Genomic DNA, 23355 nt, shown 5'->3' with positions numbered 1-23355 from the left:
CCTGGCCCCTACTTAGCTCTTCAGGTTTATCTCACTTTCCTGTGCCTTCTATTAGCGTGTCCCCCGCCTCCTCCAATCCAGCAAACTCATGGCTCTGAAACTGCACATGTTGTATTCCCTTTGCATGGAACATTCCCTCCCACTACACACTGTTCTCTCTCCCTCCTTCTCTCCCTCTGTCTCTCTACTTCTTCACCTCTCTATACCTCAGTATCTATCTCTGTGTCTTCATCTAGTTAATCTCGAATTATCCTTTAAAGATCATTTAAATGAGTTCTTCGAATAAGCCCCCCTTGTCTGCCCTCTTTGCACAATCTAAGTCAGGTGACGGCTCCCACTTGTAATCTCTTGTCTCTCTCTTTACCTTTTCTTTGCAGTATTTTTCAGAGTCTGGTGTTACATACAAGGCTATTGATGTGATTATTTAATTTCTGTCTCCTGTATTCAGATCTAGGTTTCGTGAGTGGGGCCTGGGTCCCTTTTGTTCTCTGCTGCCTAGACCTAACCAAGTGCCCTTTTCCTGATACAGGTTCAGATACTGTTTCTTGAATGAATGAAGTAGATGAAAGAGAGTCTATTTTCGGTCATCCCTTTCTTTTCCCCATCCATGGCAAAAAACTGTTTCACTCATTTACTTCAATAAAATGCTTTTTCATTCCTCCAATATGCCAAAGCCTGTGAGAATTAAATGATAAATGAGATATGGACTTTTTCTTGAGGTACTTAAGAGATATGTATTCAAATATCTATTATAGGAGACTACAAAGAAAACCACAAACTTTATTAGTAAGATCAAATACCACTCCTCCAAGGGCTCAAGGAAAGGAGAAACCATATGAGAAGAGGTTCGGATACCTCACTTCCCTGAGACTTGTGTGCCCTCCAGAGTCAGCTAAATTTGAATTCCTAACATCATTTGACTTCAAGATACTTAGCCTATCTGTGCAGCATCTGTGAAATGGTTGATTAAGTCTTGGAAAGGGAACACTATATTTAAAGTGTTTTAACCAGAATACTGTAAGTTTCATGAAACTTAAGAAGATACAGTACAAATACAAATAAACACATGAAAAGATGTTCAACATCATTAACCATTACGGAAATGTAGAGTAAAACCACAATGAGATAGTGCTCCACACCTCTCAGAATGGCTAAAATAAAAACAGTGATAACACCAAATCCTGGTGTGGATGTGGAGACGCTGGATTATTCAGATATTGCTGGGGGTGGGGGTGAATATGAAATGATATTGCCACCCTGGGAAATAGTTTGACAGTTCCTTAAAAAATTAAACATGCAGCCACCGTACGGCCTAGCAATTGCACACCTGGGCATTTATCACACCAAAACCTGTACACAAATGTTTATAGCAGCTTTATTTGTTACAGCCAAACACCAGAAACAATCCAGATGTCCTTCAGCGAAGGAATGGTTACAGCGTGGTACACACCCATACCACTGAGTACCACTAAGTCATAAAAAAAAAAAAAAAAGTCATACATAGGAATAAATTATTGATACTACAACAACCTGGATGAATCTCCAGAGAAATATGAGTGAAAAAAGACATTCCAAAAAGGTCACATACTGTGTGATTCCATTTATATAATATTCTTGAAATGACCAAATTATAGAAATGGAGAACAGCTTAGTAGTTGCTACAGATTAAAGAGGTAGTGGATTGGGAAGGAAGTTGGTGTGAATGTAAAAGAACAATATGAGGGATCCTCGTGGTGAGGGAAATGTTCTTTATCTTGACTATATCAATGCTAATGTACTGGTTATGATATTGTAGTATAGCACTAAAAGACATTACAGGGTTCTCCAGAGAAAATCAGTAGGCGAGGGAGAGAGAGATTGATTTTAGGAATTGGCTCGCATGACTGTGGGGACTGGCAAGTCTAACATCTGTAGGACAGGCCAGCAAGCTGGAGACTCAGGAAGGGGTTGATATTGTAGTCTTGACTCTGAAATCTGGCCAGTCTGGTGGGCTGGAAACTTGGGCAGGATTTCCATGTTACAGCCTTGAGACAGAATTCCTTTTTCTCCAGGAAACCTCAGCTTTTGCTCTTAAGGCCTTCAACTGATTGGATGTGACCCATTTCCATTATGAAATGGGATCTCTACTTAAAGTCTACTGATCGTAGATGTTAATCACATTTACAAGATATCTTCACAGCAACATCCAGACTGGCATTTGACCAAACAACTGGACACCATAGGTAACCCAAGCTGACACATAAAATTAACCATCTCATTACCATTGGTGGAAACTGAGTAAAAGGTACATGGAAACTGTATACATTTCTTACAACACCATGTGAGGACAGTTTAATTTTTTTTAAATTTCAAACTGAGGGGAAAAGATATGTCAGTTAGTCAGTTACAGTTTGAACCTCAGAACTTTGAAATCATAACAACAAGTGATCGTGGCAACACCGGAATCCTCAGGCTCATGGATTTGTTTGAAGCACTCTGCCCAGTGCTGAGGACTGGACTGGTTTTCACTCCCAGGAGATGAAGAAAAAAAAGATGTTTACGTCAATCCAAAAGCACCCCAAGCTTCTACGTGGTCTTTCAAGACTTAAGTGGACAAGGTAGTCTTTTAATATACGATTTTTAATCCTCAAAATAGACTGGGATCACAGGAAGTGTTGGGTCTTGTTTCCTCTGAAATACATGAACTAATTCTTAACTTCAGCACTGGTTTCATGAAAAGCTACTCATATTCATTAGATATAGTGCTACTGAGCACAGAAGAACAGGCTTTACATTCTCAGGAGAGACAATTTCTTGGCTCCATGGGAGAGACTTTTCTGTAGGTCTATGAAAATGTCTTCCCTATTTGTGAAAGCTTTTATGGTCTGTTCAACCTAGATGTTTTTCCTATCAAGGTCAGATACTCTTAGATATTATTTGGTTATAACTCAGGCAAGTCATATCTAAGACCATTTTATTGATACTGTCTCATGTTTAGAAACTTTTTTTAGTGTTTCCAGTTTTATTTGATGTTCTTTATCAGTTTTCCCAGAAATCAAATATTGATTTAGGAAAGATGGGAATTAATCCTCAATGATCTAAATTTTCACGTTAACATAAAATGAAACTGAAATTTCTTCTTCACAAATATCCATATCATTTTATCTATGTTGGGTTAGAAACTTTTTTTTTTTTTAACAAAGTTCTAAGTGCTGTTTGAATAAAAGCTGTCACATCCATCATAATCGTCTCCGCAGAGTGTAGCAGAGCAACTTCTGTAGATTCAATAGTAGCTTATGGAATGGAATGAGACTTTTCAAAGCTATAAGTTAGTTTAAAAACATTAGGGAAATATGACTATATTTTTTCCTTAAAAAATACTGTAGATACTTTTCATTAAGACCCTGTCAATGGTTACTTTTTTATCATCAAGATTAACTAGTAGCAAATATTTGTGGACAACTTTAGAGTTTAAAACTACTTTTGATTTCTTAAACTTCATATTAAGTTTAATCACAAACCAAACCCACTGCCACTGAGCTGATTCCAACTCCTAGTGAACCCGTAAGGCTTCCAAGGCCGTAAACCTCTATGGAAACAGACTGCAACATCTTTCTTCCACAGAGCTGCTGGTGGTTTCGAACCACCAGCCTTTCAGTTAGCAGTTGATCAGTTTAACCACTGCACCACCAGGGCTCCTTTAAGTTTCATTAACCCGATTGCCATCGAGCCCATTCTGCAACCCTACCGGGCAGAGTAGAACTGCCCCGTAGGGTTTCCAGAGAGCTGCTGGTGGATTCAAACTGCCAGCCTTTTGGTTAGCAGCCGTATCACTTCACCACTGTACCACCAGGACTCCCTTAAAATTGACAACATTTATTCCAGTTTACATGTTCTATCTTATTACTGTCACTGACATTTGCCAGATTAAATAAAGACTTGGTAATCTGAAATTTTTAAGTGACGATTTACATATATTGAGTATGCAAGATATAATATGTATTATATTATTAAGTTGAAAAGAGTATTTCCAAAGATACACTAAGGATAGCTCTCTGTGGCTCACAGCTCCAACCTCTGGGTACTTGGTTCTAACCCCTAGCTTTTGGCATTGCTTTTTGCGTGATTCTTCTTTTTCATTAAATATAGCGATGTTGGCAGCTCGGCGGCTTTATCAGCCTGCTTTCTGCCAGTGGCATTTTGAGAATCGAACAGCCTTCTTTAATTCTGTTCTCTTTCTGTCCCTTTCACTTTAAAGTCACATTGTTTCTGCTAATATAAAGTTTTCAAGAACTTTGTGGGTCTACCACGGATGTCACTGGCAATCACTTCATTAGACTCCACCCATCCTTCTGAGATACTTCCTTTTCTGGTTTTGGCTTCTGCTGAGATGGCTGATGGACAATGCCCAGAAGCTTCTTAGAGGCCCCTTAAAAGAGATCTGTGAGTCATACCCTTAATCTCTTCAAAGAGGCTTTTGTATGACTGAACACTCTCATCTTTTGATCTTTCTAATGTTTTAGCAAAAGATCTTACAATCACATGCTCAGCTTTTTATCTGTGCCACACTTTTAAAATCAATCTCTTAATTTTAGCATCTTTTGCCATCGGAATAGGCTGAGAATTATGGTTCTTTTTTGTTTAATAGTTTTCTCACTTTATCTTTCTTTTCTCACACTTTACTATAAGCAGAGAGAAGAAACCAGGCCTGACCTTCAACAATTTGCTTGGAAATCTCCTCACCTAAATATCCAAGCTCATCAGTTTTAAGTTCTACTTTCCACATAACTACAGAGCACAATTCCGTTAAGCTCTCTGCCCGTATATAACAAGAATCTCCCTTCCTCTAGTTTTCAAGAACATGTTCCTCAATTCTTTCTAGAACCTCTCCAGCAGTGCCTTTAAAGTCCATATTTCTACCAATAGTCTGTTTATAAATGATTCCGGTGTTCTCCAAGTCAACACAGGTTTTCTCTACAATGCTTCTCACCCTTTCTGAGCTCTCACCAGCAGAATTTTTAACATCCGTATTTCTATCACAGTCTGTTCAAGGGAATCTAGGCTTTTTCTATCATACTCCTCAAAATTCTCCCAGCTTCCATGTACTGCCAATTCCAAAGCTACCTCTACATATTTAAATATTTGTTACAGCAGCACCCACTTGCAGGTGCCAAAATCTATATGAATTTTTTTATTGTAGCTATAACAAATGACCACAAACTAAGTGGCTTAAAACAATAGAAATTTATTACCTCATAGTTTTTCTATGTCAGAAAGTCCAGGTGGACTTGGCTGGATCCTCTGCTTAGGGTCTCACAAGGTTGGTCAAGGTGTCTGCAGGCCCTTGTGAAAACTCTGCTTCCAAACTCATTCAAGTTTTTGGTCAAGTTCAGTCCCTTGAGGTGATAATACTGATGTGACTCTTTTCCTGCTGGCTGTCAACCAGGGCTGGCTTTTGCTCTTAGAGGCTGACTACATTCCTGTTTCAAATGTGGTTCATGCCAGCAATGAGGGTCGAATCTCACTCACACTTCAAATCTCTCTAACTTCTTTCTGTGCCATCTCTCTAAATCCAGCTGGAAAAAGCTCTCTGTTTTTAAGCATTCATGCAATTAGATTGGACCCACCAGGATATTTCAGGATAATCTCCCTATTTTGAAGTTCATAACCTTAATTACATTTGCAACGTCTCTTTTACTATGTGACATATTCATAGGTTCCAAGTTTAGGATTTAGGACAGAGGGGCATTCTGCCTTCCACAGTCCTACAAACAAACTTTCCTCCCATTATTCTACCAACATTGTTCTTGTCAGGGTCCCCAGTGACCTTCAGGTTACTAAATCCGATTGTGAGTAACCATCTGCCTTGGCCTTCTGCAGCCTTTGACATGGCTGTTCGCACACTTCCTGTAGTAGTATCTACCCTTGACCTCTTAGTTTTCTTCTTCACTGAGAGTTCATGATCTGCTTTGATGTTTCTCCTTTTTCCCACCTCTCTGAGTTGCCATACCTCAGGGCTCTTTCCTTAAATATGCTCTCCATCTATACCAACTTCTTTTCCAGTAGCTTTAAAAACTATAACCCAATGATTCCTAAACTTGAATTGGGGAGCCCTATTTTGGGGATTGAGATTGTAATTTCTAGCAATTGTGTCATCCACAACCTTTGGAATAAAACTCTAGCGTACATTTGACCATTGACTAGCTATTCTGTGGTTTGCGGTGTGTTGCAGGAAAAGTCCTTCCACTGAGGTGGACACCCACAGTGAGACAACTACGTTATCTGAGGGCCCCAATCGTACCCTGCTGATTCACGGCCCTGTGGAATTCAAAAGAGGCTGGAGAAGGCAGAAGCGACACCTCTTCCTCTTCAGTGATTTGTTGCTTGTGTCTAATTCCAAGTAAGTGTATTCTACTCACTCTTCTGATTATCATTAGAATTGCATTCTCACTAACAAATTGCATTTTAATAGCCCTTACTATAAGCAAATACAAAGTTTTTTTTTTTTTGGCTTTTGATCTTTGATTTACTCAACAAATATGCATGAAGATTCTGCTCTGTATGGTGCCCGTGGAGAGAATACAGTGAAGAATATGACAGGAACGTCCCTCTTCTTTGAACCTTACAGAGAGATAATCAAAATAGAGGAGAGAAACACAGTTTGTGATTAGTGCTCCTGGGAAGAAGATATGTTGGGTGGCATTTGAAGAAGAAGATAGGACATGTTAGAAAAGGGGTCATCAGAAAGGTATCTGGTGGCAGCATTTAAATCCCTACCTATGGTTCGGGAAGCAGTTACCACTCCTAGATTTGGCAGCTAGCCATCTAGCATGAAGGAATGGCAGACCCTACAGTGGGTGTGGCTTCTCCCCTTTCAGGGAAGGCTCAAGGAAAGCCTATATGACTGGAGTCTGACACATGGGGGTGTGACCTCTGTTATGACACTTGAGAATTAGGTAAGGATGTGGTCACACAGGATCTCAGTAACCTTTGGTGAGGAGTTTGGAATTTATTCTAGTAGAGTGACCATATCTGGCTTATATTTTTAGCATATTGCTCTGGCTGTTGGTAGATAATGGATTGGAGGGTAGAGAGACTAGTTAGGGGAGGCAGTAGTCCTGATGAATGAAAAAGAGGGCTGCATCTTGGGAGCGGAAATGAAAATGAAAGAGAAGCAGACAAATTTTGAATGTATGTTGGAGATAGAGCCAACTGGGTACACTTTTACACCAGCGCAATTTATACCCACATTAGAACATGGTGATTGCTCAAGAAATATATGAAGGCGAGGAGGGGGAGTGGTGGTGGAAGGAATTGACTAACCTGGTCATCTGTTTATCTGCTCCATCTCCATTTTCATTATGAAATATCGTGAAAGTGAAAGAATGGTTCAGCATAGAAAATCTCATGAGAAAGCTATTTAGTCACTACGGAAAAATAAAACTCTTTTCTTTTGCCTTTACCTTGGCTCCCATTTAAGGCCTGCCATGGATAAAATATGTAAGATTAAGTACTAATTTTGTAAACTGCTTTATTTAATGCAAATGACAATAATAACAGGTAGGATTTATCAAGGGCTTATTATGTGTCAGGTATTATGGTAAAGACTTTATATACCTAAGCTTGTCTCACCCTTACAACCCCCCTGGGAGATGAGATTGTTTTCCTTATTTTTCAGAATACCTTTATACTCAGAGGTCTAGTGGCCTCCCCCAGGGCACCATGTTAGTAATTACTGGAATGCACTTTTGAAACAGAACTATTTGAAAGCACAGGCTTTTACCCTGTGGTGCTGTGGCCACCGTTCTTCCTTTCTTTTGGATTTCATAGAACATTCATAAGCATGTAGTTTGTCTCTCACCATTGAAATCAACCTTTCCTTTGGGTTAAGTAAAAGACTAATTCCCATCTGTTTTGTATCTAGTGAGAAATAGAACAGAATGCCTAATAAACTAAAAAATTAATGAGATGTCTCCCCACTACCCCGCTGCTGCCATCAAAGTCAGCTACCAACAAACAAACAAAAAACAGAGGCAATGATAAAGATATAAATGTCTTAGAATGCATTCTGAATGAGAGAAGTTGCCTACAGATATAACTGTGGATTGGTGTTCTCTTTAGAAGTAAAAAGAAAGGAAAAGACTGTGTGTCCAGCCCTTGGCTTGAAGAGAGGTCCACACCCAAGGGCTTGTACAGATTCCACATGGTTACAACCATAATCTCAGGATTTAGACTGCCTGAGTTCAAATCCCGGCACTGCTGTTTTGGCAAGTTACTTAACCTCTCTGTGAGTTTCTTCATCTAAAACCGCGGTAATAGAGACTATCTGATGTAGTTGTTTCAGGATTAAGTGGCATAATATTCATAAAATGTTTAGTGCTTGGCATATGATAAGTGCTCAATAAATGTTAGAGTAGAGTTGAAACTGTGTTCTGGGTTCTTAGATGGCTTCCTGGTTTGGTTTCCACTGTGGAGTAGATAATTTTGAAACTTTATCGAACTAAGGAGAGAATTCTAGAAATGGCTTCTTTGCAGGTCAATATATTTGGAAGTTGCGACGTAGTGTCTTGGGTATCTTTACACATTTAAGACCCATTGCTGTCGAGTCGATTCTGACTCATAGCGACCCTATAGGAAAGAGTAGAACTGCCCCATAGAGTTTCCAAAGAGCACCTTGTAGATTCCAACTGCCAACCTTTTGGTTAGTAGCCGTAGCTCTTAACCACTACGCCACCAGTGTTTCCTCTTTACACATAGATGCCTGTGCTCAAAAATACAAAATCTGTGAAAGCAAGCAGATATGTGCTTGGCCTTCCAAATGGCCATGCATTTTAGCTTTATAATACCTTCAGAGTTGCTATCCAGAAAAATGATTTTATATGATAATTGAATGTTTTCTAAAAAATCTTCAAAGATACAGAAATAGGGTAAGAACTATTAACATAAAATGTACAAAGAAGCCACCTTGTATTACAAGGTGCTCTTCCATTATACTTATATTCAGTTGCTCTAAGCTGTGAATCTAGATTATCCTTCAGGTGTACCTCCTGCACAATTCTTTTCATTTTATAAATCCCATTGAAGAGTTGTAGCTCTAACCTGTCCTTGACTCAGTGGAGTCATAGGGATGTTTCCACATGAGGTGTCTTTGATCTTATTTTAGCTTGAGTGTCCCCACAAGTAGTTCTAACTAGTCATGAGTCCCAGAGCGATGTGCCCAGGTCCCCTAGGCATTCTTCAGAGGGCTGTAACTATTTAAATCTCAGGCCCACCTGACTGTTAAATTTGCAAATTAAGTCAGGGGACATAGTGGTTTTATGTCAGAGTTATAAGGGGGATTAAGCAGAAATTGTTAGAAAGCAATTTCATTGCTGACAAAATCAGTCATCTTCTGACTCTCCAGAGTTAAACGGAAGTGTGTTCATCACATATATATAAGACCTCTTGGCTTCTGATCTGAATTTTATTTTTTTTTAATTTGGTTTGGTCTTTAGGCTATAGTTTCTCAATTTTAGCCAGAATCTAAGGAAAAATCATATGAACAATGCCTCAAGAGAGGAAATTTGAAATAACTTATGCTTTAAGGGCTACAAAAACTAAAGTTGAGAGCACATTTTAAATCAATTATGTTTTCCTCTCTTAAAAAAGTATTTTATGAATATTTTTATGAATCATAAATCATGTACTTTTTATCTTTGTTCAACCTCTCAAATACTTTTTGAAGTAAGCAAGTCATCAATAATGAAAGAATGAATGTTTCCCTAAGAAAGTAATAATTTTGGTGACATAAACGGTAAAGCCCTTGACAGCTAGCCAAAAGGTTGCCAGTTTGAATCCACCCAGAGGCCCCTCAGGAGACAGTTCTGTCTGACTGCATCCAAAAGATCACAGCCTTGAAAGCCCTATGGAACAGTCCTGCTCTGCACACATTTAGTAGCCATGAGTTAGAAATGAGTCGTGGCAACTAACAACAACAACAATTTTAAAATTAGAAGTTCACAGAAGCTGGCTGAATGGACATGGGGAATACAGGGTGGAGAGGAATGTACTATCTCGTTAGGGGGAGAGCAACTAGGAGTACATATCAAGGTGTATATAAATTTTTATATGAGAGACTGACTTGATTTGTCAACTTTCACTTAAAACAATAAACATAGGAAAGAAAAGAAAAGAAAAGTAGAAGTTTTGGTTCCAAGTCAATAGTCAGCACTGAGAACAATAAACCAGTCAGTCTGTGGTTACTTGCTTCCTTCAATGAAGTATTTTCAGGGCCCTCCTCAGCCAGGCTTCCATCAGCACTTAGGAAAGCCCCATCTGACCATTGACTGTGCTGTGCACCAAGGATAATAGAGATGAGGAAGGCATGCTTTGCTCTGGCACCATGAAAACTGATATTCTACCATGAGCAAAGCTCTGCCTCGGCATTTAAGAAACAAACTAACAGAGTTTCTGTTGGATTATCTTCCTAGGTATAGAAAGACCTTCAAAATTAAAGATAAAATACCACTGAACACCATGTGGATGACAGACTGTGATGACACCAATGCCAAGAGGTCCCTTGTTTTGGGCTGGCCCACCGTGAACTTCACAGCCACCTTTAGGTAAGAAGCACAGCTTGGCCCTGTATTTGTGTGGGTTAGCTATGTGAAGGGCATAGTCAGCTTTTCTAGAATGGAGAGAAAAATATAATTACATTTTTTCCTCTATTTTTTAAAAAGAAAACATTTTAATCTGAGTGTGTTTTAAAACAATGACTCACCGTTTACCTCCCATCAAGACACTTACATGCCTTCTATTTTCCCAGAGTTTTTTACTCAAATATGTGCAAATTGATAGTAAACAATGGGAACTATCAGAGCTACTCCCTTTGGTTTTGACCAAGTGGTTATAAAAAAGCTCTAGGAGCAACTTTGAGGAGTGAGTATTCAGGGTTCTGTTGAGATGACTGCATCCTAAGTCGGTTCTGGCATAAGTCAAATACCTCATTTTTTTTTTTTTTTTAACTTTTCATGAGCATTGCCTTTTACTATCAGTATCTTTATAAATCTGGCAGTGTTTTGAAAAAAAAAAGAAAAAACCGACTGCCGTTGAGTCAATTCTGACTCATAGAACAGTAAATCATAAAATGGAACATCTGCAAGTGAACATCTGAGAATGATAACATCAGCAAATTACGCCCTACAGCGTATCACTAACAATAACATGTACAAAAAAATGGACAGTTAAGTGAAGTTGGTCGTTACCTGAATACGTTGTGAGTTGGGGACTATCTGTACTGGAATAGACCTTTCTTAAGAAAGTATCATTAAGTAGTCCAATTAAATTTGAAAATTTGCTTTTATGCTCCCAAATTAATTCCTTAAAGAAATAGTCATTAATCATACAAATAAAATTGATCATATTATCAATTACTCGGTTGCTTAAATCACTGTGATTACCTGATTTAGTGTCCAAGAAGGTGACAATGAAAAATAAAGGTATGATCCACAAAGTGCAGATTAATTTTCTAAGATGTATTTCTAGGATTGGAAATAGCAATAGTCCGGCGTTCACAGTGACCAGGCAACACTTACATCTATCTACTCTTCTGAACAACGGCACCCCAAGCCCCGTACTTGTTTTACACAGAGCGTGAGTGTTCATCAAGTGCACTCAACACTCTTCTTCCTGACTTCTCCTCACCTCACTCCTTCACAGTCACACACATCATCTTTAATTCAACTAAAATGTTTCCGAATTGTTCATCTATTAAACTGTAAAATGCAGCTGTTGACATAAAAATTTTCAGAGCTTATTAGGAAGAAACATGTGTTCCTATTATCCTCTGCACGTCTTCTTTTTCATAATAGATTTCTGTAAAGATTATCAGTTGCTGTTATCCAACACCTCCTTCATGTTACAGATGAAGGGAAGCAGTTTAAATTGGGAATTCATGAAGTCTTTGATGAGGGAACAGAAAAAATTTCCATAGGTTGATACAGTGTTATTGGTTCTAAAGCTATGTGAATATGTATAAGGCATTTAAAACAGTGCCTGGCCCTGGTGCTTGCTGTTATTACTCTTCTTCAAATGGGTGTGAGTAATTAGAGGCTGTGTACATGTGCGTATGCAGGTTAGGAGGCCAAGTGGAAGACCCCTTGTCCTGATGAAGTAGATCCTGAAATGGTGACTTGGGGAGAGGCAAGAGCTATTGCTGGTGGGAATGTAGAAGTGTACAGCTGCTGTGGAAAAATGTGGTAGCTCTTCGAGAAGTTAAACAAAGAATTACCATGTTGTTGTTAGGTGCTGTGAAGTTGATCTCGACTCATAGAGTTTTCTAGGCTGTAATCTTTACGGGAGTAGATTGCTATGTCTTTTTCCCATGTAGCCACTGGGTGGGTTTGAACCACCAACCTTTCATTTAGAAGCAGAACGCTTAGTCATTGCCCAACCACTCCTAGGTATATACTCAGAGGAATTGAAAACATATTAAAAAAAAAAAAAATGCACACAAATGTGCATAGCAGCACTGTTCACAATAGCCAAAATTTGGAAACAACCCTGATCTCCATCAACTGATAAATGGATAAACAAATGTGAAATATCCATACACCAGATATTAGTAGGCCATAAAAAGAAGAATGAAGTACTGATCCATGCTACAACATAGATGAACCTTAACAGATGATGCTAAGTGAAAAGAGCCAGACAGAAAGGACCATATATTTTGATTCCATTTATGTGAAATATCCAAAATAGAGACAGAAATCAGATTCATGATCGCCAGGACCTAGGTAAAGGGGGGAATGGGAAGTGACTGCTTAATTGGCTGGGGGTTTTCTTTTGAGGCGAGGAAAATATTCTGGAACTAGATAGTGGTGATGTCTGTATAACATTGTGAAGGTACTAAATGCCATTTATGGTAAATGTTATGGGTCTTTTACCACAAATAAAATCTGGTAAATGAGAAATCTACGTACAAATGAAGTTTAAAACACTTTAAGTCTGAATATTTGATGCTGTAGTAACTTTAGCAGGGAAAATATCAATCATTAGTAATTTAGCAGTCAAATTGATATTGATAAGAGGATCCTTCTAATTAAGGGTAAGTTTTCTAGGAAATAATTTAACATTTTACAATCCTGCTACCTGTATAAATAAATTAAATATTGAGTTTTTTTTTTCTTTAAAGAGATATTCTTGTTTCTAGGCCAAGGTAGTTCCATCCAAATGCCAAATATCTTAAGTATGATTTCATCTGAATAGTTCCCTACTTTATATTTGAGCAAGGCTCTAGGGGGCAGTGGTTAAGAGCTATAGTGTGCTATCGCTGTTAACTAAAATGTCGACAGTTCAAATCCATCAGCCTCTCCTTGGAAACCCTGTGGAGCGGTTGTACTCTGTTCTGTAGGGTCGTTATGAGTCGGAATCGACTCGATGGCAATGGGTTTGATTTTTTGGTTTTATATTTGAATAGCACTTTACGTCGTCTTTATCAATCAGAATCCACTCAAGGACAACAGGTAGGTAGGTATTAAGTTGTAAGAACGCCCTGAGGTATAATTAACTTCCTTTCCAATGGTGACAAGTGACGGTCACGGCTGTTAAATGTCCAGATAACTTGCGTCTATGGTTGCAATCCAGTGTTTAGATTTCAAACCTACTTCTGTCCCACTGTCAGATCTACTTCCCATCGCCATAACGTTGCCAGTAAAAGAGCAGGGTCATTCAAGGGTCCAGGTGTGTGAAGGGCACCACTTACATGGGCATCCACAACAGTAGCAACTGGCCGCTGATATTTTATCAGGAATGGCAGTCATTACGATGTTAGTATAAGTGTTGCATACAGTTTAATTTTTTTTTCCTTTTTTATTCATGCAGTTCTTCAGAACAAAAGGAACAATGGCGCTCTTCCCTTCGAAGGTATTTGTGATAAAAGATATAATCTGTGATAAATGATATGGAAAAATGCAGGTCTCTGGAAGGAAGTGTCCCCAATTATTTCTCCCTCCTTAGCAGAAATTGTTGTACTGTCCTCAAGTAATTTATTTAGATTTACATTGGCTACTACTATAAATAATGTGCTCTTATTTACATGCATGTTTCACTTATCTTGAGGCACTGGGACTACTATAAATAATGTGCTCTTATTTACATGCATGTTTCATTTATCTTGAGGCACTGGGACTACTATAAATAATGTGCTCTTATTCACATGCATGTTTCACTTATTTTGGAGGCAGTTCTGGTTACCAGTCTCCTGTTTCCCTTCTCTCCAACTTAGACGTTGGTGTTAACTTTACTCCCAAAACATATATTAAATCTCCGTGAATACAGGTTACTGTAGTGAAAAATTCACAAACCAACTGTTGCTGCCTACCCTTGAACCTAGGAAGGTGCTGGGCCCCCCAGTGCAGACAGGAAAGCTTTTAGGACCTAATCTGCTGCTCCAATCTCACATGACAGGGACCCCTTTATTTTCTAGGCCACGTCTTATTTTCCTGAAATACTTTTGTATGTTTTCTTCTAATCCATCCTTTGATCTTGCTGAGTCTACCCACCTGCTTTTAAAATGGCATACAGTATATTGAAAATATTAGCAACATAGGTTGACTTTCAAATAAGCTCTTGGCTAAATTAATACTCTTTTGGCTTTTATTGAATTCGTCTAGGTACATCAATCTAGCCAAAGAGAAAGACCACCCGAAGAGCATTCCCCTGAAAATCTTTACTGAGGACATCGAGAACTGTGCCTGTGTAAGTGTCTTTAAGCCCCTAAATTAAATTCCTTGTCTCTGACTTAGGCAGAAGGAGAGAGAGAGAAGGCATGGAGACAGTACCATGTGGAAAAGCATATGTCTTTGTAAAAGGCAAACAAGTGCTAGGCAATATGAAGCAAGAGGAATCCATGTTCGTTCCACTGTTTAGCTTTGAAAGAATTTTGCATGTTAAACATCCTTCATGTTTCTCTGGATTTGTCTAATAGCAACCAGAGTGACTTGTGTTAACGAAGTGATTTCCACAAGCAGGTATTTCCTATCAGATTTGAGCACTGTCTTTCCAATTGTTACATACATACAGATTGGTTTTGGTTGTTTCTGCAGGGTTTTTTTTTTTTTTTTAACCTTATATTTGGAAATGGCCCTTTATTCTTAAATATTTATATATTTCCTAAGAGTAAGAATTCTCTGTCACTTTACTGCCATACAGGTTCACTCTTGTCAGGTGAGACATAGATGTAGCGTGTGCATGATCCTTTAGAGCTATTTCCCTTTCTAAGGTTAGATATTGCATTTAGTTATGTCAAAGGCAGAATAGTTTTGAAATATTCTTCATTCTGAGGATTGTGAGGGATTGAATTGAACTGGAATGTGCGACTTTCTAAGGGATCAGTATGTTTGTACCTCTTTTGTTTATGCAAATGGAGGAAAAGCATTTAGCCCCAGTTATTGTGTATCATTTGATTTCTGCGATTTCAGCGCAGTAGGCAAGATGCTCACACTGATGAATAAGATGGATACGTCATGTTCTGAATATTTTTGTGACATTGTGGCCTGTCATACTTTACAGCACCTGTAGATCCCACAACACAGAATTTGTAGGTGAGAAAAGGAGGTAGTTCAAAACAGTTATTCCTGTTCAACAGCAAAAGGCATGTGGATGCCCTGACCTATTCCCAAGTGCCTGACGCCACTGCACGAAGGAGAGGAGACTCGAGAGTTCTCCTGTAGCGAAGCAAATGCTGGTCTCTGCCTGCTTTGTTTTCAATTGGTTCTGTTCAGAATTTTCATGGAAAATCACATTGGAATTAAAAAGAAAAACTTAAAAATAATATCTGCAGTGTGCTACATTCATTTTCTACGTTCGTCAGAGATCAGAGTTTTCCTCTGACTTTCATTCTTATGAGAGTTTCCTTAGCATTTTTCTATACTACACAGCTGATGCCAACAAATTTTCTTTTATCTGAAAATGTCTTTATTTCCCTTTCACTCATGAAGGTGTTTTCCCCCATCTAGAATTTTGTTTGAAAGGCTGTTTTTTTCTTATAGCTCTTTAAAGCTATCCCACTGTCTTTTGGTCTCCATGCTTTATGATGAGTAGTCCACGATCATACAATTTTTTATGTGACTTATCATTTTTCTTTGGCTGCTTTCAAGATTTTCTCTACATTTTTAGTTTTCAGCCATTGACTATTATGTGCCAAAGCATGGTTTTCTTTTAATTTATTCTGTTTGAGGTTTACTGCACTGCTCCAAACTGTAAATTTATGTCTTCCATCAAGTTTGGAAAAATTTTAGCCATCATTACCTCAAACATTTTTTCTTCCCCATTTTCTCTCTTCTCTCCTTCTGATAAAACTATATTACACCTTTTGATATTGTCCACAGGTCCCTCACACTCTTTTAGTTACTTACTTTTATTCTTTTTTCTTCCTTCCTCAGTTGGAATCATTATTATGGATCTATTTTCAAATTCACTGACTCTTTCATTTGTCATCTATATTATGCTGTTTAGCACATCCAATAAATTCTTTCTTTCATGTATGTTTCAGGTAAATTTTTCATTTTAAAATGTTTTCTGTTTCTATGCTCAGATTGCGTATATTTTTATTTGATATGAACATATTTTCCTTTGTATCATTGAGAATCTGTGGAAAGAGGTGATGGAAAAGGTCAATATCATCAGTCAGAACAAGGCCAGGAGCTGACTGTGCAACAGACCATCCATTGCGCATATGCAAGTTCAAGCTGAAACTGAAGAAAATCGGAGCAAGTCCACGAGAGCCAAAATATGACCTTGAGTATATCCCACCTGAATTTAGAGACCATCTCAAGCATAGATTTGATGCATGGAGCACTAGTGACTGAAGACCAGATGAGTTGTGGAATGACATCAAGGACATCCATCCATGAAGAAAACAAGAGGTCACTGAAAAGACAGGAAAAGGTCAAGATGGATGTCAGAAGAGACCCTGAAACTTGCTCTTGAGCGTCAAGCAGCTAAAGCAAAAGGAAGATTTGATGAAGTAAAAGAACTGAACAGGAAATTTCAAAGGGCCTCTCGAGAAGACAAAGTAAAGTATTATACTGACATGTGCAAAGAGCTGGAGATGGAAATCCAAAAGGGAAGAACACACTCACAGTTTCTCAAGGTGAAAGAACTGAAGAAAAAATTCAAGCCTCAAATTGAAATAGTGAAGGATTCCATGGGGAAAATATTAAACGACGCAGAAAGCATCAAAAGAAGATGGAAGGAATACACAGGGTCACTCTACCAAAAAGAATGAGTCAATATTCAACCATTTCCAGAGGTGGCATGTGATCAGGAACCGAAGGTACTGAAGGAAGAAGTCCAAGCTGCTCTGAAGGCATTGGCAAAAAACAAGGCTCCAGGAATTGATGGAACATTTCAACAAACAGATGCAGCGCTGGAGGTGCTCACTTGTCTATGCCAAGAAATATGGAAGACAGCTTCCTGGCCAACTGACTTGAGGAGATCCATATTTATGCCTATTCCCAAGAAAGGTGATCCAACTAAATGTGGAAATTATAGAACAATATCATTAATATCACATGCAAGCAAAATTTTGCTAAAGATCATTCAAAACCGGCTGTAGCAGTGTATCGATAGGGAACTGCCAGAAATTCAGGCCAGTTTCAGAAGAGGACGTGCAACCAGGAATATCATTGCTAATGTCAGATGGATCCTGGCTGAAAGTAGAGAATACCAGAAGGATGTTTGCCTGTGTTTCATTGACTGTGCAAAGGCATTTGACTGTGTGGATCATAACAAACTATGGATAATATTGCAAAGCATGGGAATTCCACAACACTTAATTATGCTCATGAAGAACCTTTACATAAATCATGAGGCAGTTGTTCAGACAGAACAAGGGGACACTGATTGTTTTAAAGTCAGGAAAGGTGTACGTCAGGGTTGTATTCTTTCACCATACCTATTTAATCTGTATGCTGAACAAATAATCCGAGAAGCTGGACTATATGAAGAAGAACGGGGCATCAGGATTGGAGGAAGGCTCATTAACAGCCTGCATTATGCAGATGACACAACCTTTCTTGCTGAAAGTGAGGAGGGCTTGAAGCACTTACTAATGAGTATCAAAGACCACAGCCTTCAGTATGGGTTACACCTCAACATGAAGAAAACAAATGTCCTCCCAGCTGGACCAAAGAACAACATCATGATAAACGGAGAAGAGATTGAAGTTGCCAAGGATTTCATTTCACTTGGATCCACAATCAACAGCCATGGAAGCAGCAGTGAAGAAATCAAAAGATGCATTGCATTGGGCAAATCTGCTGCAAAGGACCACTTCAAAGTGTTGAAGAACAAAGACGTAACCCTAAAGACTAAGGTGCGCCTGACTCGTGCCATGGTATTTTCAATCACATCATATGCATGTGAAAGCTGGACAATGAATAAGGAAGACTGAAGAAGAGTTGACGCCTTTGAATTGTTGTGTTGGCGAAGAATATTGAATATACCATGGACTGCCAAAAGAACGAACAAATCTGTCTTGGAAGAAGTGTGGCCAGAATGTTTCTTAGAGGCAAGGCTGGCGAGACTCCGTCTTACATACTTTGGACATATTGTCAGGAGGGATCAGTCCCTGGAGAAGGACATCATGCTTGGCAGAGTACAGGGTCAGTGGAAATAAAAGGTCAATGAAGTGGATTGACACAGAGGCTGCAACAGTGAGCTGAAGCATAACAATGATTGTAAGGATGGCGCAGGACTGGGCAGTGTTTCGTTCTGTTCTGCATACGGTTGCAATGAGTCGGAACCGACTCAACGGCATCTAACAACAACAACAACAACATTGAGCAGAGTTCTAATAGGTGCTCTTTGTCTCATGATTTGAATATCTGGGTCATTTGAGAGTTTACCTCAGTCCTTCAGACTTGGACAAATTTTCCTGGTTCTTCACAGGTCAAGTAACACTTTAGCTCACAGAACAGAATAGCCATATTTGCATTTTTTTGATTAAATCATGCAAAAGGTTTTTTAAAAAATTATTATTTTTTTACAAAGATGTATTTGTTAGAGTGTATCTGATTTATTTGCAAAGAGCAGCAGCAGAAAAAATATACAGGTCCGAGGAATTATTGTTTTGAACAGGTGTGTTCCTTATGCTAAGAAAAACCATTATCTCACAAATGAAATAAATTAGGGAGGGATTATTAGCATTTCAAAAGAAATTTTCTACTTTACAAAAGATTTCATGGGAGAATTCCTTTCAATTAGATGGAAGGGTTTTCAGATATTTTAAGAAACAACAGAACCCTTACTTCTAATGAAATACCAAGCTAAACCCTCATGTGTGAAACCTTCTAGGCACTTTAGCAATGGTTGCTGTTACTGGATGACATTAAGTTGGTTCCCAGTCACAGCGACCCCATGTACAACAGAAAGAAACACTGCCCGGTGCTGGGCCATCCTCACAATCATTATGTTTGAGCCCATTGTTGCAGCCATTGTGTCAGTCTATCTTGTTGGGATCTTCTTTTTCACTGAACTTCTCCTTTACCAAACATGATGTCCTTCCCCAGGGACTGGTCCCTCCTGATAACATGTCCACAGTACCTGAGACGAAGTCTCACCATCCTTGCTTCTAAGGATCATTCTGGTTGTACTTCTTCCAAGACACATTTGTTTATTCTTCGGGCAATCCATGGTGTATTCAGTATTCTTCACCAATAGTATAATTCAAAGGCATCAGTTCTTTGGTATTCCTTATTCATTGTCCAACTTTTGCACGCATATCAGGCAACTGAAAATCCCTTAGCTTGGATCAGGCACACCTTAGTCTTTAAAGTGGTATCTTTGCCTTTTCACACTTTAAAGAGGTCTTTTGCAACAGATTTGCCCAATGCAATATGTCATTCGATTTCTTGAGTGCTGCTTCTATGGGCATTGATTGTGGATCCAAGTAAGGGGGAATCCTCGATAACTTCAGTATTTTCTCCATTTAGAATGATAAACATCATGGTATAGTTTAGCAATAGGAAGCCCTAATGCCCCTGATTCTGGGTCCCTGAGCTCTACTTCTGGGCTGTGAGACACTTTTTCAGAATCCTTGGGGCTACATCAGTGCATTTCTGATGGTTTTGTTTCTGAAAATTGAATTAACAAACAACTTTCAGGGCCATCTGTCATATCAAGAAATTGGCTCATAAGAAAAAAAAAAAGGACAAATGATGAATTATGAAAGGATTTCCTTTAGCTTTGTTTTTAATATCATTTTTGTGTCAAGGCCTATGAGTGTCCACTTAGGCTGCTTATCTGTCCTCTTTAAGCCCTGTTTACCGGAAGACATAGCCCTCAGTGTGGACTTATGTGCTAATACTGTAAAACCTATGTGCATATCTTGGTTACATGGCATAATCCTATTTTTAAGTAATGTCTCTTAGAATTCAAATAGTTGAAGAGATATCATCTCAGAATCCTCAGAGTCCCTTTCAGGTTGTTTTCTGCAAATTGTCCCGTGTTCTTATGGATCAATATCTCGATGTGAGGTGTAGTTGAGAGCTATTACAGATACCCCGTTCACTGGCAGAGTTGGAACAGAACTTAGATTTCTAAAATTTTCAGTCTTGTTTCAAACCATTGGTTTTATTTTATTTTTTTAATTCTATTGTATTTTCAATGGTATTCAACAATAAAAACATCAGTAGCCACTGTGCATGACTTAGAAAATGGCGACCTAATAGTCTTTTGAAAAACAGTTTTTATAGCCAGTTCTTATTCTGATGTTACCATAACTGTGGGTGAAGTGCAAATCAATAAAGCCAGACTGTAAAAACAGAACTCAGGAAGAGAGAGAAAGGGTCCAAATCTCTCCATTTGAAATCATCCCTTCCATATGGAAATATTACTGAGGGGCTGAGGACCAGTCCATGTACCCTCTCTGAATTCTCAATCTTTCTCTTTCTTAAGCCATTATGTTTGTGTGCCACACATCCTTTATTTTAGAAGAAATAGGTGTTTTACTGAAATGCTTTCTGCTGCCTTCATATTTAAAACAAAAAACCAAAGCCCCCTGCGTTCGAGTCAATTCTAACTCATAGTGACCCTATAGGACAGAGTAGATCTGCCCCATAGGGTTTCCACGTAACACCTGGCGGATCTGAACTGCCGAGCTTTTGGTTAGCAGCCATTGCTCTTAACCACTCTTCACCGGGGTTTCCTTCATATCTAAAGGAATGAAAAATATTATACTTAAGGATCTATGCTCTACATATGCTTTACTTTGTCAGTGTCTGAAATCAAGCTTTGCATTTAGAATATGGGTAACAATTTGCAATCATTATTTACAGAGCTGTTTTAAAATTCTTTACTTACAAATGTATTTTTTATTTCATTTTTCAGCCTATAAGTTTAACAGTAACAAATTCAGATACAACCAATGACATTATCGACAAGTCACTACCAATGCTCGGAATAACTGTAAGTTACCTGCAAACAATTTTTAGTTAAGAATAAACTTCGATTTTTGAGAGTTGCGTGTGTGTGTATAAAATACAACTGCTTTCATAAGACAGCTGATTGTTATAGATACCTAAGGCATACTTTGTCCTCCAGAATTTAGAAATTGAAAGCCTCGAAACTCTGATATTAGTTTCTACACAGGTGCTGTTCTTATACTCCAATTTTAAATTCCATGTCACCTTGAAGTCACAGAATAATTAAATTGAACTATAGTTTTAGAGTGCTAATAACAGCATGTATTTTTACTGTATATATTGTATATATAAAAGACCAAAAACCCCTTGCCATCAAGTCGATTCCGACTCATAGCAACTGTATAGGAAAGAGTAGAACTGTCCCATAGAGTTTCCAAGCAGCAGCTGATGGATTTGAACTGCTGACGTTTTGGTTAGCAGCTGAGCTCTTACCCACTGAGCCATGAGACCTCCATTATATACGTATACAACAAAATTTTTATAAGATTTTTAGTGAGATAGTTGTAACCTCCGCCTTACCTGTTCTGTTTTACTGTTCTTTCTGAACCTCCTTTCCTGGTTCTTCCCCTCCCGTACCTCATTTATCCTAATTGTCACTCTAGGACTCAAACTCAGTATGATGGATCCTACAGGACGTGTTTTGTAGTATATTTTGAAGTAAAGAACACACGACTAGAATTCATAGCCCCTGACTGCAGGTCCTGAGGATGAGATGACTGACGCCTCTAATGAGTTGCTAACGAGGGAGACAAGTTCTGAAGGAGACTATGAATTTAGGAGCATTTGTGTGCCTACCGCTCTCGTCCTTGTTTTGCTTTTAGTGTCTGCTTCTTTATACTTTGTTGGGGCTGACCTAAGTTAATGAAATTTTTCTCATGGAAGAGGTGGGCATGTTTGAGGATGAGGGTGAGGTTGGGGAAAAGGAAAGAGTAATTGTAAGAGTCTCCTGCTCTATGAACACCACACAATTGAGAACTATTATTAAAGAGAGTAACATTCAGGTGGATAGAAACTGTAGAAAGGACTTGGATATCATGGCTCCTTAAATAATGTAGAAATATGAAAATGCCTTGCTGTTGTGGCGTGACGTGATTGTAAGACTTGTAATTAAACTCAGCGTGACCTACTGATATAATACCAAACCAAAAACCAAACTCATTACCTTCGAGTCAATTCCGACTCATAGAGACTCCATGAGTGATATAATAAAACCCCTGAAAAGCCAGAATTTGGCTTATGGAATCAATGATTTCTTTACTAGAGAAATTAAATAATACATTTAAAATAAAATTGAATTTATATTCACTCAGTAAATCAGATACCTCTGCACCTATATGATATACATGCCCTGAAAAGGAAAACTTAAATCTTGGAAAGAGTGAGTAGCTTTAGGTGTAGAGTAGATTGATCAGTGATACAGTTCATTTTATTTCACGTTTGTAATTTTCCTTTGCTTGAAGTCATCAGTTTCACCAGACAAGAAAGAATTTCTACTTTACTAAAAAATCAGCGTTACTTGGCTCTGCCTGCATAGTGTTCCCAGCCCCTACCTTAAAAGAAAAGATTTTTGTTAGATCTTATTTCCTATTTGAAATACAATTTTGAGCATATTTAGCTGAGAGAGTATGCGAGTGTGTGTGTATGTGTGCACGTGCATACACATTTATGTGCTTGTGATAGCCTCCATAGCTGGGACCCTCCTTCATACAGGCAAGGCCATGATATCTTACCAGGAGTCAAGGGCAGGCATATGAACTATCACCAACAACTCCATTATGTTTTTCTGGAAGACTGTTAAATAATTCAGCAGAGTGTGTATGATTGAGATGTGGTTGCTTCAAGGGCGCTTTCTAGTATTGCTGGGCAGTAACTGCTAGGATAATAGTTCTCCGCATCTGGCCTGATCTCCAGC

At 38.5% G+C, this 23355-nt stretch overlaps 1 protein-coding gene across 1 annotated transcript in view; it reads left to right on the top strand.

Moving 5' to 3' along the window:
* The first annotated feature begins 702 nt into the window (after positions 1–702).
* Positions 703–23355, top strand: part of LOC126077511 (rho GTPase-activating protein 20-like) — a 147213-nt gene continuing 124560 nt past the window's right edge. Inside the window, exons 1-7 of the mRNA XM_049887052.1 lie at positions 703–719; positions 6212–6379; positions 10449–10580; positions 13840–13881; positions 14631–14713; positions 16896–16905; positions 21357–21426. Of these exons, the coding sequence (XP_049743009.1) occupies positions 703–719; positions 6212–6379; positions 10449–10580; positions 13840–13881; positions 14631–14713; positions 16896–16905; positions 21357–21426 (522 nt within the window). The remainder of the gene's footprint in view (positions 720–6211; positions 6380–10448; positions 10581–13839; positions 13882–14630; positions 14714–16895; positions 16906–21356; positions 21427–23355) is intronic.

This window comes from Elephas maximus, chromosome 5, assembly GCF_024166365.1.
Source record: "Elephas maximus indicus isolate mEleMax1 chromosome 5, mEleMax1 primary haplotype, whole genome shotgun sequence".
NCBI lineage: Eukaryota > Metazoa > Chordata > Mammalia > Proboscidea > Elephantidae > Elephas > Elephas maximus.
This window is presented reverse-complemented; position numbering and strand designations above follow the sequence as displayed.